At 41.1% G+C, this 13,957-nt stretch overlaps 3 protein-coding genes across 4 annotated transcripts in view; all 3 read right to left on the reverse strand.

Moving 5' to 3' along the window:
- The window catches only part of agap1 (ArfGAP with GTPase domain, ankyrin repeat and PH domain 1), a 135,458-nt gene extending 132,523 nt beyond the window's left edge, over positions 1-2,935 (reverse strand). Inside the window, 1 exon segment of the mRNA XM_020591918.1 lies at positions 1,754-2,935. Within this exon segment, the coding sequence (XP_020447574.1) occupies positions 1,754-1,916 (163 nt within the window). The 5' untranslated portion in view covers positions 1,917-2,935.
- Positions 2,936-3,908: 973 nt separating this feature from the next.
- On the reverse strand, positions 3,909-7,943 carry faimb (Fas apoptotic inhibitory molecule b). The gene is made up of 6 exons (XM_020592119.1): positions 7,939-7,943; positions 6,839-6,865; positions 5,855-5,963; positions 4,802-5,030; positions 4,416-4,465; positions 3,909-4,058 (listed from the first exon to the last, which is right to left on the reverse strand). Exons 1-6 carry the CDS (start codon positions 7,941-7,943, stop codon positions 3,909-3,911), a joined length of 570 nt encoding a protein of 189 aa, XP_020447775.1.
- LOC109955770 (ras-related protein ralB-A-like) lies at positions 7,926-12,309 on the reverse strand. 2 transcript variants are annotated; one of them, XM_020592220.1, is made up of 5 exons: positions 11,940-12,309; positions 10,713-10,883; positions 10,427-10,635; positions 10,009-10,183; positions 7,926-9,500 (listed from the first exon to the last, which is right to left on the reverse strand). In XM_020592220.1, exons 2-5 carry the CDS (start codon positions 10,824-10,826, stop codon positions 9,396-9,398), a joined length of 603 nt encoding a protein of 200 aa, XP_020447876.1. In that variant the 5' UTR covers positions 10,827-10,883; positions 11,940-12,309; the 3' UTR covers positions 7,926-9,395. The 2 variants fall into 2 exon arrangements, with proteins under 2 accessions (XP_020447876.1, XP_020447875.1); XM_020592219.1 differs by having other exon boundaries at positions 10,713-10,869; positions 11,937-12,308.
- Positions 12,310-13,957: the final 1,648 nt, after the last annotated feature.

The following is a 13,957-nucleotide window of genomic DNA, read 5'->3' on the forward strand; positions in this document are numbered from 1 at the left end:
ACTCTGTAATAATTCTTTAGTATATTACTTGTGTGGTGTAGAAGAGAATTATCTATGTAGAGATACTGCTTGCAAACCAATGATGGTAAGATGATGTCATGGGGTAGAACTGGATAAGTCTGACTTCTTCCTACTCCATTCAACCATGTACTAGGTATAAGCAAATTGATATTGGATTAGCATTTGTTGGATATGTGTAAAATTATGTGTGTTGACATATCAACTGTCTTTACATGCTTGAAAGAATAAATACATCAAATCAAATCAAATCAAATGACCAAACTAAATGAACATCCCAGGACTCTGGCTGACTGGACACATCTGTACATCACCATGCAGTCTGAGTTCGACAACAAAGGTGTGTTTCCACCGGAAGGTTATGGTACTTTTCATTCCCAGAAACTAAAGTCCAAGAACATTCCCTAGGGGTAAAGGTCCCTCAAGCGCAGCGTGATTTAGATTTCCACAGCAGGACTGAAGCCCTGGGAAGATTCAACAAATTAACCCGCTGACGTTCAGCACTGCAGGCCTCGCTGTGTGGTTGTTGGGCCATCAAAGCTAAATTTAGTCCATGGTTTCTCCAATGAAAGCGCAGGTAGAAGAACTAAGTTTATAGAAGGTTCCTGTTCCCAGGGCAAGCTCGTTTGGTGGAAACAGGGTTTAACACACAAACAGCAGCTTTCAGTTTGGGTCTAGAAAACACAAAGGCAGACTTCTGTCATCATCCTCACCATCTTCATCATGTGACCCATAGGGCTGAGCAGAAACAGAAGCCATTGTGTTGTCAGCTAATCAAATTACAAGGGACTGACAGAGATTCAGTTTCAGTCTCCTAAAGAACCATGTGACACGTTCTCTGTAAAACCTGGGTGTCATACACTTTGCAATGTTTTAAATCAATGAGCAGGATTTACAGAACTTTTCCCACTCACATCAATCACATCAAAACCTGTTTGTGTGTTCTGTTGCCAACAAAACATCATGCAGCTCAAAAAAAGAGCTACGGCAAGCCGATGTCAGAGTCCAACGACTACTTGTGCTACTAACAGTACTGCAATACAGTACTACTGCTCATATCGAAGAACATCCGGAATACGTCTGTACACCTGTGCAATTATAGCCATGATTCACCAGGTAACAGTCACAACATGCATTACAAAATAACGAAAACACACTCACAACCCCGGCAGTGTTGGTGTCTTCATTGTGACACTCAGCTCCGTTAATTTAAGATGTAGTGTAATTACTACAAACCACTATAAAACGTTAACATTTTTAAGGCTTCATAAACCACACTGTCATCAACTTTATAAGAAGGACATAACAGCCACTTTCACAGTCTGCCAAATGTTACTGGTTCCAGTATGTTCTGTAATAACCAAACTGGGTCAATATCCTATTCCTATCAACAGGAGGTTTCCAAAATATGAAAATACAACCTGTACAATGCAAGTGCTAAGATCTGATTCCACGAAATGTGCTACTAGAAGAATCAAACTGAAAACCTTGTAGTGTGGGTGCAAGCATGAAGACTTCATCACTGAAAACCACAAGAAAAGGAAAGCAACCTGACATACACCACAGAAGCCACAAAGCCTGCAAAGGAATTTACCACATTTAAAAGGCCATTAAAAGTCTTGAGAGTGGGTGGATTTCAGGTATTTCAAGATAAACAGACATTCTGCAGGATGACCCAGAGTTATCAGCCTGTCTTCACACATCAGCATCCTCCCCCAGGTCTGTCATGTCCTACCTTCAATTGCAATGACATGCTCCCGGATCTGGTTCTGCAGCAGCGGCTCCTCCACCCGCTCCAGCAGCTCGTAGATGGAGTAGATGTTGGGGTGGACGGACTCGAACCTCTGGATCTCGCCTCGGATGGCGGCCGAGTTGGCGATGTGCTGCTGGTAGTTCATCACTGCAGCTGCTACCTGGACTCCAACACAGCAGGGGTGTCCGTAGTGAAGCAGAGGAACGCAAGGTGAAAGATGTGACCTCCAGAGAGGGAAAGTGCCTCAGAGAAACCTTAATGCATGCTTTTTTCCTCGGAATCCTGGTCAACTTGACTATTTAATGCTATTAAATAACACCCGGTGGTTAGTCTTTAATGGCGAAAACGACAGTTTTCCTGCCTCACAATCCTGGGAATTGTTCCCTAAGTATATCTCCAGGGCTAGACTGAAAGAAGGCGGTCTGACTTACGCTACTGCCCGGAGAAAGCAGCTGTTCCCCGGTGTGTCCCGGTTCCTAATCCCGGTGTGCTGACAAATGTGCGGCAGTGTGAGAACTGCTTCCCCATATCCTTGCAGTCCGTGTAAGATTAAGAAGACACTTGCTCGGGTTTAGCTGGCTTTAGAAGACAGAGCTTTTAGAGTCAGCAACAGTCATAACTGACCAGACGAGAGGGATAAAAACGGCCTTGTTGCGTGGCTAGGCTAGCCGCCTAAAGCTAATTAGCTGTAGCTTCCAAGCCGGGGGAAGGACGAAAACTCGCCGCTTTTCAGCCATTAAAGTCCGCTTTACATAACGACTGAGTGGGAAGTTAAGGCTCCGATGAGCACAATAAAGCAGCCGTGAAAATATAAAGCAAAATTGCAGCTGGCAACAGTGTGGTAGCTTGACAAACACTTAGAGGACCGCGGTGGGGTAGTTGGGACGCCTGTTCCCGTTCTCACGTCCGTTGTTTTGTCTCCGCTCCGGGACCAGCTGGCCTAAAAAAACCTCCTCAGTCCAGACTCAGGCAACTGGAGCTAGAACTCAGTGAAGATCGTGAGCCTCCGAAAATAATCCAGATGTTGTAAAAGACGCGTATGTCACAGGTAAGTCCCAAACACTGAGCCGTTACCCTTTCCCGTGCAGTGAGGTCCATCCCGTACAGACCGGAGCTCGGTATCCAGCCTGGAGAGTCGCTCCGGTGTCACACGCACTCGAAGAGACGCGTTCCGGTGATGTTTTCAAAATAAAACCAGCATGTAGCAACTATCCTCCCCCTTACACATCGAGAAGCAGAATTTTTAATATTTCTCATTATTTACATGAGTACATACCATAGAAAGTGCACTGAATGGGACTAGATGGACACAGGTTTAGGGGTCCGAGGGACCTGGGGGGCCCTGGCCAGTGCCTGTCAGTTTCTCTGCAAGTTGACAACTTCACTAATTGTTTTGTCAGAAAACAGTCCAAAACCCCAAGATAGGACAAAGAAAAGCAGCACATTCTCACCCTGAAACAAGAATTTCCCCACATATTGTTATAAAAAAGACAACTAGCCTTTGATCAAAGTAACTATAAATTAATTTTCTGTTGGTCGATTAATTGGCTTGCGACCACTTGTTGCAGTAAGTTTTTAATGACTCCACCAAATTAACATAACTGTTCAGTTTCCAGTGATTCTAATTAAAGCCACTGTGGTTTTCACTTCATACTGATGCAGTGATTTTGACACTGTAAATATTGCTGTTTAAAACACATACCGTATTTGGCTGTTAGTGCTTTTATTTTGAACATCATACCTTATTTCCGGTCTTCCTCCAGACAGATCTCGTAATTTGACACTGTGGCATTCAAGAAGATAATTATTGCGTGAAGGCAGTGCAAAAATTATAAATTCCTCCTACATTAGAAAAGAGGCCAAACATATCAGATGTCAGTCCTTTATTCCCAAACACAGTGTAATATTGATCTGAATTTACTAAACGCAAAGCCTTTTCAAAATAAAGATGCAACAAACAACAGTGTGTAAGTATTTATTTACCATATGTCTTTGTATTTTCTAGATTAATAATCCAGCTAAATGATAAAAAACAAAAAGCCAGTGATACTGTGTGCTGTTTGTTTGTTGTATGAGAACCCCTCCTTCATCTAGTCTCTGTTAAAGTTCAGCAGTGTCCCAGCAATCTCGTGCAGCACTATTGTGTAGAAGCTGGTATTTTCTCTCCATCCAGCAGTAAATAGTGCACAATGCCACTCTTTTTCGTCCCACTGCTCGCAGCCTTGATGCAGCACTCGTGCTCCCCCATCATGAAGCGTGTCTCTGTGCCATCATCTACAAACTCTCCCTGTGGATAATCGACAGACCCCTGAAAGTTTTCACACAGTACCAGCCTTTTCTATCCACTTGGGTACTTTACACAAGCCTTTGCCATCTCTATTCTGCTTAATCCAGTGAAATTGCTTCCATAATTCCTCTATTCTCAACAAAACGTACAATAGACACACAACAGTCTCAGTGAATTAATGTACCAGTGGTAAAATGTGCAGCTGGCCAATGGATGCATCATTAACCCAAAATTGCAGTCAATAACTTTAAACTTGTCTATCAAATAAAACTGTGTTTTCATTCTCTGACTGAGTTTGTGATCAATTAATGAAATGTTTCTATACGAATAAAGCTAAGTTACATTTAGTCTACTCACTCTTGTGTCCATTTTCTGCCCGTTGCACCAAACCTCCATGGTGTCCTTTTCTGTTGGAAAGAAGAAGAAATTTGTTTATTTTGAATGCAACACTGTATCGTACTGTATATCAGTACTGGCTGAAGTAAACTTGAAAGTATGAAGTGACTGAACCACTTATTAATTGGTTGTTATCTACTGTGTCCTCTTCTTTAACTGCAACCACAAAGATGTCTGTCTCCATCTTTAATTACATAATGAACTGAAATACTCGCAGTGACAAATATATGAACAAGAGGTCAGTCATGTGGCTGCTGCCTGTTTCCTAAAATAACAGCACTGGCCTCCACCTGAACAGATTACACTACAGCGGGTCACATAACCACACCCGGCAGACGAGCACTCACCCAGTACCACCCTGCAGTCCTCCCCCTCCACCTTGAGCAGCCAGGTCCTGGTGGTCTTGGTCCTGTTGTCGATGAACGTCTGCAGACTCTTCCCGTCGATCTCCAGTGTGTATTCATAGGCGAAGCCACTGACGGCCTCAATGTTTATGGTAGCTTTAGTGTTTGCACCTCCAACTGTGAAGGTCTCCTTTCCGACCAGCTTGAACATCCAGTCTTTTCTGATGACTTCCTGTCAGGGAAACATGCTCAGGACATCCACACTTTCAAAACACACCAGGCTGTCTACATGCACCCTGCACAACCTGATGGATTTTATCAGTGTTGGGGGAAGTAATGAGACCTGTTACCAGAGCAGAAGCAACACAGTAAAAACAATACTTAGGTAAAAGTACAGAAGCATCAGCAGCAACAAAAGTGACAGTATTGGAAAGTAACTAGGATCATTTACTTAAATAATATGATAAAGGACAGCTGGGAGTTTTATTTTTATTTTTTACTTAAGTGTTTCCATGTTCTCATATTGTACTTTATAATAAAATAAAATTATATGTATGTAATAATAGTTACTTTCACATTCTAAAATATGACACATTGCTATAACTACTTTTGTAAGGATCATTTCATTTTGTTACCAATACTTTGATACTTTTACTCAAGGAGCTCAAATACAGTTGATATTTTAAAATGCAGTATTGCTACTTTAACTATGCCTTACTATTTTTTAATACTTCTTCTGCCACAAACGCTTTACATTCAGGAAGCTTTAGGTTTAACACTCACATAGTTTGAGCACATACAGCATGTCAGTGGTTTCCAACCTAGGGGGCGAGACCCAGCAAAGGGGTCGCAAAACCCTGAGGCGCCACAGAATCCAGGAACACACACTTCTGTTAATTTCTAATGAAATACTGAATCAGAAAATGTCTATAACACCAGTCTTTGGCTGAAATGTGACAAATTAATAGTGTGGTGTCATAATTGAAACTCAGGTGAAAGAGTCACGAGCCAGAAGAAGCTGGCAACCACTGAGATCAACCTCAAACAGGGTCTCACCCGTCCGTTAACACACACCACACGTTTCCCAGTGGTGGTGCCATGAGCAAACTCAATCGTGTAGACGCCGTCACTCAGTGCCACCTCCCACGCGGCAGCCAGGTCTCCACTCAGCATCTCAGAGACCCCTCAGGATTTTGAGCCAGACTTCTGAAAATCACAGTATTGTGTCTAGGAGCTGAATACGAGGAGCTGCTCGGCTCTGCTCAGCGAGGTGTCGGCTCAGCAGCAGGTGCATTACTGTAAGAGGCTTAGAGATGAGAGCACACGCTGCTGCATCGATGATTAGGGCGGGCTTTGGTTTGCTGGAGACAAACCAGAGTAAAACTCAGCTGGAACAAAATAACAGAGGGAAGTCGCTGTTGTTGAACTGTGTTTCCTGACTGAGCTGAGTTATTTAACATGGTGTATGCTCTACTAAAGTTCATACATCTGCACTTCCAAATCTCAGAGAGCATCTGAACAGAGTGAAGTTCCCAGCACTTGCCGGTTTGTATTTGCATGACAGCCTCCATCAATATGTTTAGTTTAAAACGGATCAGTCGACACATTAATGTATGTTAACTGATTATAAAATAAACATTGAAACAACATGAGGCACCTGATACAGCAATTAAAGGGTACTGTACCAAAAACCTTTGTCAGTTTAATGCTGAAAGTGTGGGATTTTTCTTACCTGGACTCACCTGTCTGCTCTGGTTCAAGTCAGGCCATCCTCTGTCTTGAATATAGATGACTTGAGATTGAATAAGGATAAGGATAATCACCTTTACTGGCCAAGTATGTTACACACAAGGAATTTGTTTCCAGTACAGAACCAAAAATCAAGATCAAGATAATCTAGCAGCAGTTTCCTTGGATGCGAGTGAGGTTCTATGCATCCAGCAGGTATCTCAAACCAAAGAAGCTCAGACAAAGTTGTTTTTCACATCTGATGTCTGAGCTGCTGCCAAATCATGCACGGGGAAGGAAATTCTCAACAACAGCTTCTGTAGTGAATACACAGGAAATCTGCGTCAGTCATAACCATTTCATCCATTGCTCACTTCTTGTAAAGAGGAGGTCAGAGGTCAAATGATCAGGTTTAGAAGAACCAGTTTTGCTCACCAGCTCTTCCTGCTCAGGCTTTAAGGGTTTTTCATTCACTTGATTTTCTTGGTCTCAAAAGAGATGAGAAAATAAGATTGCATAAGAACAAACAAACTTCTCTGCTCACAGAACGAAACAAATCTTAACTTCTCCTCTTAAATTTCCCTTTAAGTGAGTTTAAAAGAAGAAAAATGACTTGTCCTGACTGTTGTATACTGCATTTGCTGAATGAAATATTCAAATCTAAGACAAATATTAAACATATTCTGATTTTCTTGTAAATCATTTAGCATGTATTTTGTAATTTTATGTTAATCTATCTATTACTTTACCTTAAGTTATTTTATTTTAATCAGATCAGAAGTGGACTTTAAACGTCTGTTAAAAAGTGAAGTCAGACTGCCACCTAGTGGCCAACATGAAAACTGGGCTCACATTTTAGCAAGTAAAAGTTTATTTATACTTACCTTAAGTTATTTTATTTTAATCAGATCAGAAGTGGACTTTAAACGTCTGTTAAAAAGTGAAGTCAGACTGCCACCTAGTGGCCAACATGAAAACTGGGCTCACATTTTAGCAAGTAAAAGTTTATTCATACAGCACTTTTCTAAACCAGAGTTACAAAGTGCCTTCACAATAAAAAAAGGAAAATAACAACAAAACAACAACAACAATAATAAATACAATAAAATTCACAATAATTCAAACAACAGATACAAGACTCAATAAAATCAAAGAGATGTCATTCATTTTTAGCACCTTTTGCTCCAGATAGAACATTGAAATTTAAAAAAGAATAAGATATGTGATCGTGTCATGAGGCTGCTTTCAAATTCACTGGGATTCCTTCCTGGACTTGTGTTTTAGGTAAACGTCTTAATCACATCATCTGCTTACTTTAAAGTTTTAGACGCACACACATTAAAATTTTTTATAAAACTGTTATAAATCTGACATTAATGTAGGTGTTGTATTGTACATCTTATCAATCTCACCTCATAACTGCAAGTTTTACGACATTAATGGCTTTTCAACAGAATTTTATTTATACACGACATTTAATACTAAGAACAAAACTGATGTACGAGCATCACTGTATTATGAAGAACCGTCTGTGTAGTGAGCTCCATAAATCTCTAACTTTTTCTCCAAGTGTATTGAATTGTAGACGTTTGTGGACGACTTTCACTTTTTTAAATTAGTGACTCACTAGGTTAATGCTAATTGATTGGAAATAATTAAACATGCAAATTTGCACTATTTTCTCTCTTGTTGATCCCAAATTATATAAACAGACTAAACTATTTGGCAAATTATTTTACATTTGTCCTTTTCTCCCTTGAGCTGTTAACAATGTTTGCATGGATAATGATGCAGCTTGATACATTTGAATAAAGAATCAACAAACACAGGTCAGGGCCACGTAAGGGAGGCTCAGTCAAACCTGTAGAATCACCACAAACGATGAACCAAGAATCAATCTGTCTCTTTTATTATCAAATGAAGTTTGTGCAAGTCGACAGCAACACACATTGCAGCCTGAAACATCCAAACCACAAGTGTCATAAATACAACAGACTGGAGAATGCAGCGATTTAAATAGCAGATTCTGTTTAACATGATTATACATTATGTGTCAGAGAGGTGAAACTCGTACAAACGGAGAGTCGGGAATAGGAATAATTAGATATCAGGAATGGTCTGAAAACTTGGGATCAAAGCTTTTGGCTTCTGACAAAAACCAAACTAGATCAATAACAAAACATCCCACATCAGCTGCAGAAGAAGCTGATGCCAGACCCAAAGTGACTCCTTCAGAGGGTCTATTCAGACTTGGAGATTGACACATCCACGACAATCAAGTGCAAGCTTCCTATTAAGGCTTCATCTCTTTGGTTTAGACATCAACAGCCTGAACTCAGTTGTAAAACTGTGGATTTGTGGTCTGCAGGAAAACAAAAGAAACATGAACATGCACGCTATGTGATCCTAAGTATGTAGATGTTTTTGGGGCTGCAATGCACTGTATGATAAAAATGATCTCCAGGCTAACTACAGGGTCTGATCACATCAGATTCAGTGTCACTTTGAAGGCATGTCACATTATCAAATCACTCTCTGCTGAAACACTGGCACAGACACACAAACGTGGAGGAATATCCAGGGAAAGTGCCATCCACATACTTTGGCCTGACAGTCATGTGGCTCCACAGTCTCTGTAGAGGAAGCAGAATCAAGCATACAACGATGGCAGTGAGATTTCTCTGGTAAATATGGCCTCAAATTCTGTGTATTTAGAGGTAACACCTATTCAGGGTGAAAAAAATAAATGGTCAAAGAAGTGAGCAGGTGAGGAATCAGAGTCCCTGTTGGTGTCTGGACTGTGCAGCACTCCACTGCTCAGTTCAGTTCGTGTGACTGGCACAGTGCCGACCCAGCTGCGACTGCGAGGTTAAAGTATGCAGCAGTGCTTCTTCTTCTTCTTGCCACTGGGGCCGTTATCTTTGCTCTCTGACATTTTCTTCTTGCGAACCTCCCGCATGAGGTCAAAGAACACCTGAGAGACAGAAGGAAGACAGGTGAGAACAGAGAGTAGTTTCCTGGAAGTGATGGCACGTCACCACAGATTATCTGGTAATGCTGAACTCAGTGTTGGACCCTTTAAAAAAACAGAATGTAAACACAAAATGCAAACTGAGGATGCAAATAAATGGAAATTTCCTCAAGGCAGGTGAACTGAGGTGAAGACATGTTTGCACAAGTTGAAAATGTTTCAGCACCAGCAGGACTTTATACATATCCTCGAGCTCTATGACTGCACTTAATGAGCGTAAGAAGGCGAGAGGAACAAGGGAAACTGGGAGAAAATGACTGAAAACAAAGAAAGAAAGTGAGCCAGCCTCACCTGACTAATTGTGAGACCTGATCACATGCATTTTAACACCAGATCTAAGTACCCAGGTCCAGATCACCTTGCAACCAGGCCTAACATGCTTTTCTCTTATCCAGATAATGCATCCAGATCCAGACAAACACATGAAGCTCCACATGCGGTGTTGTCATACCTTGTCGACATTGGCTCTCGTCTTAGCTGAGGTCTCCACGTACTGGACCCCCCACTCACTCGCCTTCGCTGTGGCCTCGTCCGCAGAAACCTGCCGTCGCTCTTCCAAGTCAGACTTGTTCCCCACCAGGAGCAGAGGGATCGCCTCCTCCTCCTTCACCCGCAGGATCTGATCCCTGACACACACACAAACACATCTCAGTTCAAATGAACAAAGAAGCAACTGTTTAAATGATAAGCAAAACAAAACATGATACAAAAATAATTTTACCTGCAGGTGGACATGACTAAAAACCATCACAGCCCAAATAAGTGGGAACCAGCGCTCTGTGTAGATTCCCAATTTTTGCAACATTAACAGGAAAAATGAAGAATAACATACATTTTTTTAAAATGAAAGCCACAAAATCTTAAGGAACCTGAACTCGGACGTGGCTGTGAAGGACTCGTGCTCTGTGATGGAGAAAACCAGTAGGAAGCCCTCCCCGCTGCGGAAGTAGTTGTCCCTGATGGCAGCGTAGTCCTCCTGACCCGCTGTGTCCAGGATGTCGATCTGGGCATCCTCGCCGTCCAGGACCACCTTCTTCCTGTAGCTGTCTGCCTTGGTGGGCTCATAGTCCTCCACAAACTGGAAGCAGAAAAGGGATTATGTGCCATGATTCAGAAACAGCAGGGTTCATGGGAAATGTGGTCTTGAAGTCTCACCTCATCGTACATGAACTGCAGGGTGAGGGCGGACTTCCCCACGCCGCCGCTGCCCACCATGATCACCTTGTGGAGAGCCAGAGAGGTCTGGTTCTTGTTCTTGCCAGAGGCCATGACTCTAAAATTTGTTAGTCCAGCAGCTCACAGCTCTGCCCGACTGTTGAAGACCAGTAGAGCCAGGTACCAAAATGCATCCATGAATATTCAAAATACTGGACATAAGCATGACACAAATATTTCTAATAAGTTTCATGTAAATTTGCCCTATGAAATAAACCTAAAAACATCCGATATCTTTATAAATACTTATTGCCAAACTCCAAAAGCACTAACACAGATCTGCAGCAAAAAAAAATGAATTTATAGATTAAAACTAGATTCGACGCATAGTGCTTTTCCAAGACATAGCCACATCTGAGGTGCAAACTATGAATCAATCGATAAATCACGCAGACACAAATAAGTAGTAAACCTGGGGCAAACCCAGTTAAGTAATCCAGCCATAAACTAGAGGTAGAGGCCCACTGAGAGTGTGTAAGCACAGGACCCAGCTGTTCTTGCTTCACCCCCGAGTCTGCTCTAGTAGTAGTGGAATTTACCCATGGACAAATAAAGGGCCTTCAGATAAAGAGCCGCAGCAAATGCACTACAGGCAAGTATGTGGGAAAAGCCACTTGTCAGTGACCTTTACAGCCTGACTTCAATGTGGACTGCAGCCTGCAAGGACACCAACATCAGGGTAGGACAGTAGTAAAGTGAAATATGTCGGGTTTAAACTGTCAGAACTACATGAATAATATGGGAAACTTTGAGGAACTTTAGTTGTAAAAACAAAAAAAAAAGAAATGAAGAGTTTGCCTGGCTGTTCTCAAAGAGGAACTATAATTCATCCTGTCAACACAGACCTTCAGCTTCCTCTCTGCATTAAACCAGCTGACAGCTGTAAACCACTTTCTATACAACACTGAACAGTCACTTCTGCTCTTCCCGGTTCCCGCCTTCAAACAAATTGAAGCTTCTGATTGGTTCAAGCTATGCGTAGAACTCTCCTAGAGCGGCTATTGTTGGCTGCTTGGACTGTCAGTCACCAGAATGAGGGCTAGCCAAACATCGATGGATAACACTCTTTTTCCTTCAAGGGAATTCAGACAATAAACTGTTCCCATCTGAGCGGAGAAAACGTAACGCCAACTTAAACGACACGGAAAAAGTCAGAACACTCACCAGCTAATGTGTTTTCCTTTGTTTCGCTCACAAGTCCGCCATACAACGACACACAATCAACTTTTACAAGTTGACCAGGAGACTCTCTGCCCCACCTTGTACCAGGACTCAGCTAAAGATCGTCTGTGTTTAGGAAGAGGTGTCACACTGTAGCTGAAAAATGTCAAGGAACATCTGACAGTTGGCGCTAGCATAGCCGTTATCAAGGCGATTGATTTAGTGCCTGACCGAAATATAGGCAAAATAACAACTTTGGTACGAACGACATTATGCGATTTAAATTACACGTCCATTAAATTTGGGTATATGGACTACAATGCGGCTCCTCGCAAATTTTTAGTACAGGTCATGGACTGACGAAACCGGGAAAAATACATGGAGTGATATATCTTACTTTTCGTCTCTTCTAAGAATGAAGCGGATGACAGGATATGATGTCACGGAATTCCTTGTATTTATCTATCAATCTATTTATTTATTTGCCTCAAAATAGCGTCGATTTTATACCTTTATTACAAGAACATAAAAATAGTTTTTATTTAGGACTTCCACAAGACTTTTTTGACACGTTGTGCAGGAAAAAAGAAATGCGAGGTTATCTTAATACAAAAGTAAGAAAGGATACAAAGCTGAAACGTGTAATGATGTTTTGTAAACGTTTATGAGCTGATAACCCTCTAACCAAAATTTGGGTATAAATTTACAGGTTTAAAGAGATATTAAAAACGACAGTTTAGTGTTCTTTATAATTGGATACAAGTCCTGAGGTTAAGAAATGTTTACTAGATAAATTCCCTCCAAAAATAAAGAACAAGTGGTTCCATAAACCCCATTAAAAGTCAGTTCATTATTAGTTTTTTTTTACCCAAATCTTCCAATTTTATTTAAATAGTTTCAAATTTAATTTCATACACCATCTCCTGCAGGATTTTACAAACATCTCTCATTATTTTTCTATCTCCCATTGTAGTTTTTCATGTATTTCAGGACGAGGTGAACATTTGCATGCGTCTCCTGAGTATACACGTAGTATTTGTCATTCCAACAGGGTGACGGAAGAACACTGCGTCAAAAAGTAATAATACCTTCTAGGAATATATATTTTATATAAATCAAAACGGTTATTTTTAGAGGTTATAGGGCCTTTGTGAAAGCGCTTTTAGAAATGTTGTACATGCATGTAGTTTCAGTAGTTGAAACATAGATGGAGCTATTTTGTTACTTTATCCACTGCTGAGCAAAGGGGAGAACACAACCTGATCACAGTCTTTCCTTTAAGATGTAAAACCATCTACATTTAACTTCCACGACTGGTTCCTGAGTTCTAAGTTGATTTAAAGTAAAAGAAACGTATTTCATCCTGAACAGCCTAATTTTACACATTTCAACCAGAATTCAGATGCACTCAGTGGATTTTCCACAAAACATGTAATTTAAAATACCATAATAATTCAAATCACACTGATGTGATTTCAGTAAAAACAGGCTCACCTGGTTTATCACTTCATATTACTTTGCTGTCTGATAATGGGCAGCCGAAAGGTCAAAGGTCACATCAGCTTTGCCTAGGGGCTGCTGCTGCTGCTGGTGGGTGTCTCCTGTTGTGGCGTGCTGATTTGCTTTGGTACTTTTACTAACAAATGTTGTTGTCTGCATGTCCTACCATGTCAGGGACACTCAGTCTGAGCTGTTGTGCAGTGTGTTACATTTGACCTGAAAGTTTCTGGATATTTGCATATTTGGATGTGATTTTAAATTTTATAAGGTGTTAAAAGTCCATGATACTCCATGATCTGTATGATTCTGAGACTTTTATAGTACTGATGTTGTGTCCAGTTAAAATAATTAAAGTGTATTAACACCCATTGTTTCATTTTTGGCGTCCATATACTTTTCTCCACATCTTTACATCTTTAAATCCTAGGCATAAGCATCTTCACTTATCATATATCTAGGTATTTTTTTGGGGGGGGGTTAAGCCTGTAAACAGTGCAATGCGGTACTACTCTATCTTAACGGTG

The sequence above is a fragment of the Monopterus albus genome, unplaced genomic scaffold (genome assembly GCF_001952655.1).
Source record: "Monopterus albus unplaced genomic scaffold, M_albus_1.0 scaffold16.1, whole genome shotgun sequence".
Classification (NCBI taxonomy): Eukaryota; Metazoa; Chordata; class Actinopteri; order Synbranchiformes; family Synbranchidae; genus Monopterus; species Monopterus albus.

Excerpts from the sequence above, each read along its gene's own strand:
- faimb (XM_020592119.1), bottom strand. Across the intron at positions 5,964-6,838 it reads GTGTATTCACTACAGAAGCT|TGGAGACCTGGCTGCCGCGT; the intron begins GTTGTTGAGAAT and ends TGAGATGCTGAG. Across the intron at positions 4,466-4,801 it reads GGACTGCAGGGTGGTACTGG|AAAAGGACACCATGGAGGTT; the intron begins GTGAGTGCTCGT and ends TCTTTCCAACAG.
- LOC109955770 (XM_020592220.1), bottom strand. The coding sequence starts at position 10,826 with ATGGCCTCTGGCAAGAACAAGAACCAGACCTCTCTGGCTCTCCACAAG. Across the intron at positions 10,184-10,426 it reads ACAGCCACGTCCGAGTTCAG|GGATCAGATCCTGCGGGTGA; the intron begins GTTCCTTAAGAT and ends TGTGTGTGTCAG. Across the intron at positions 9,501-10,008 it reads CGAGAGCCAATGTCGACAAG|GTGTTCTTTGACCTCATGCG; the intron begins GTATGACAACAC and ends TCTGTCTCTCAG.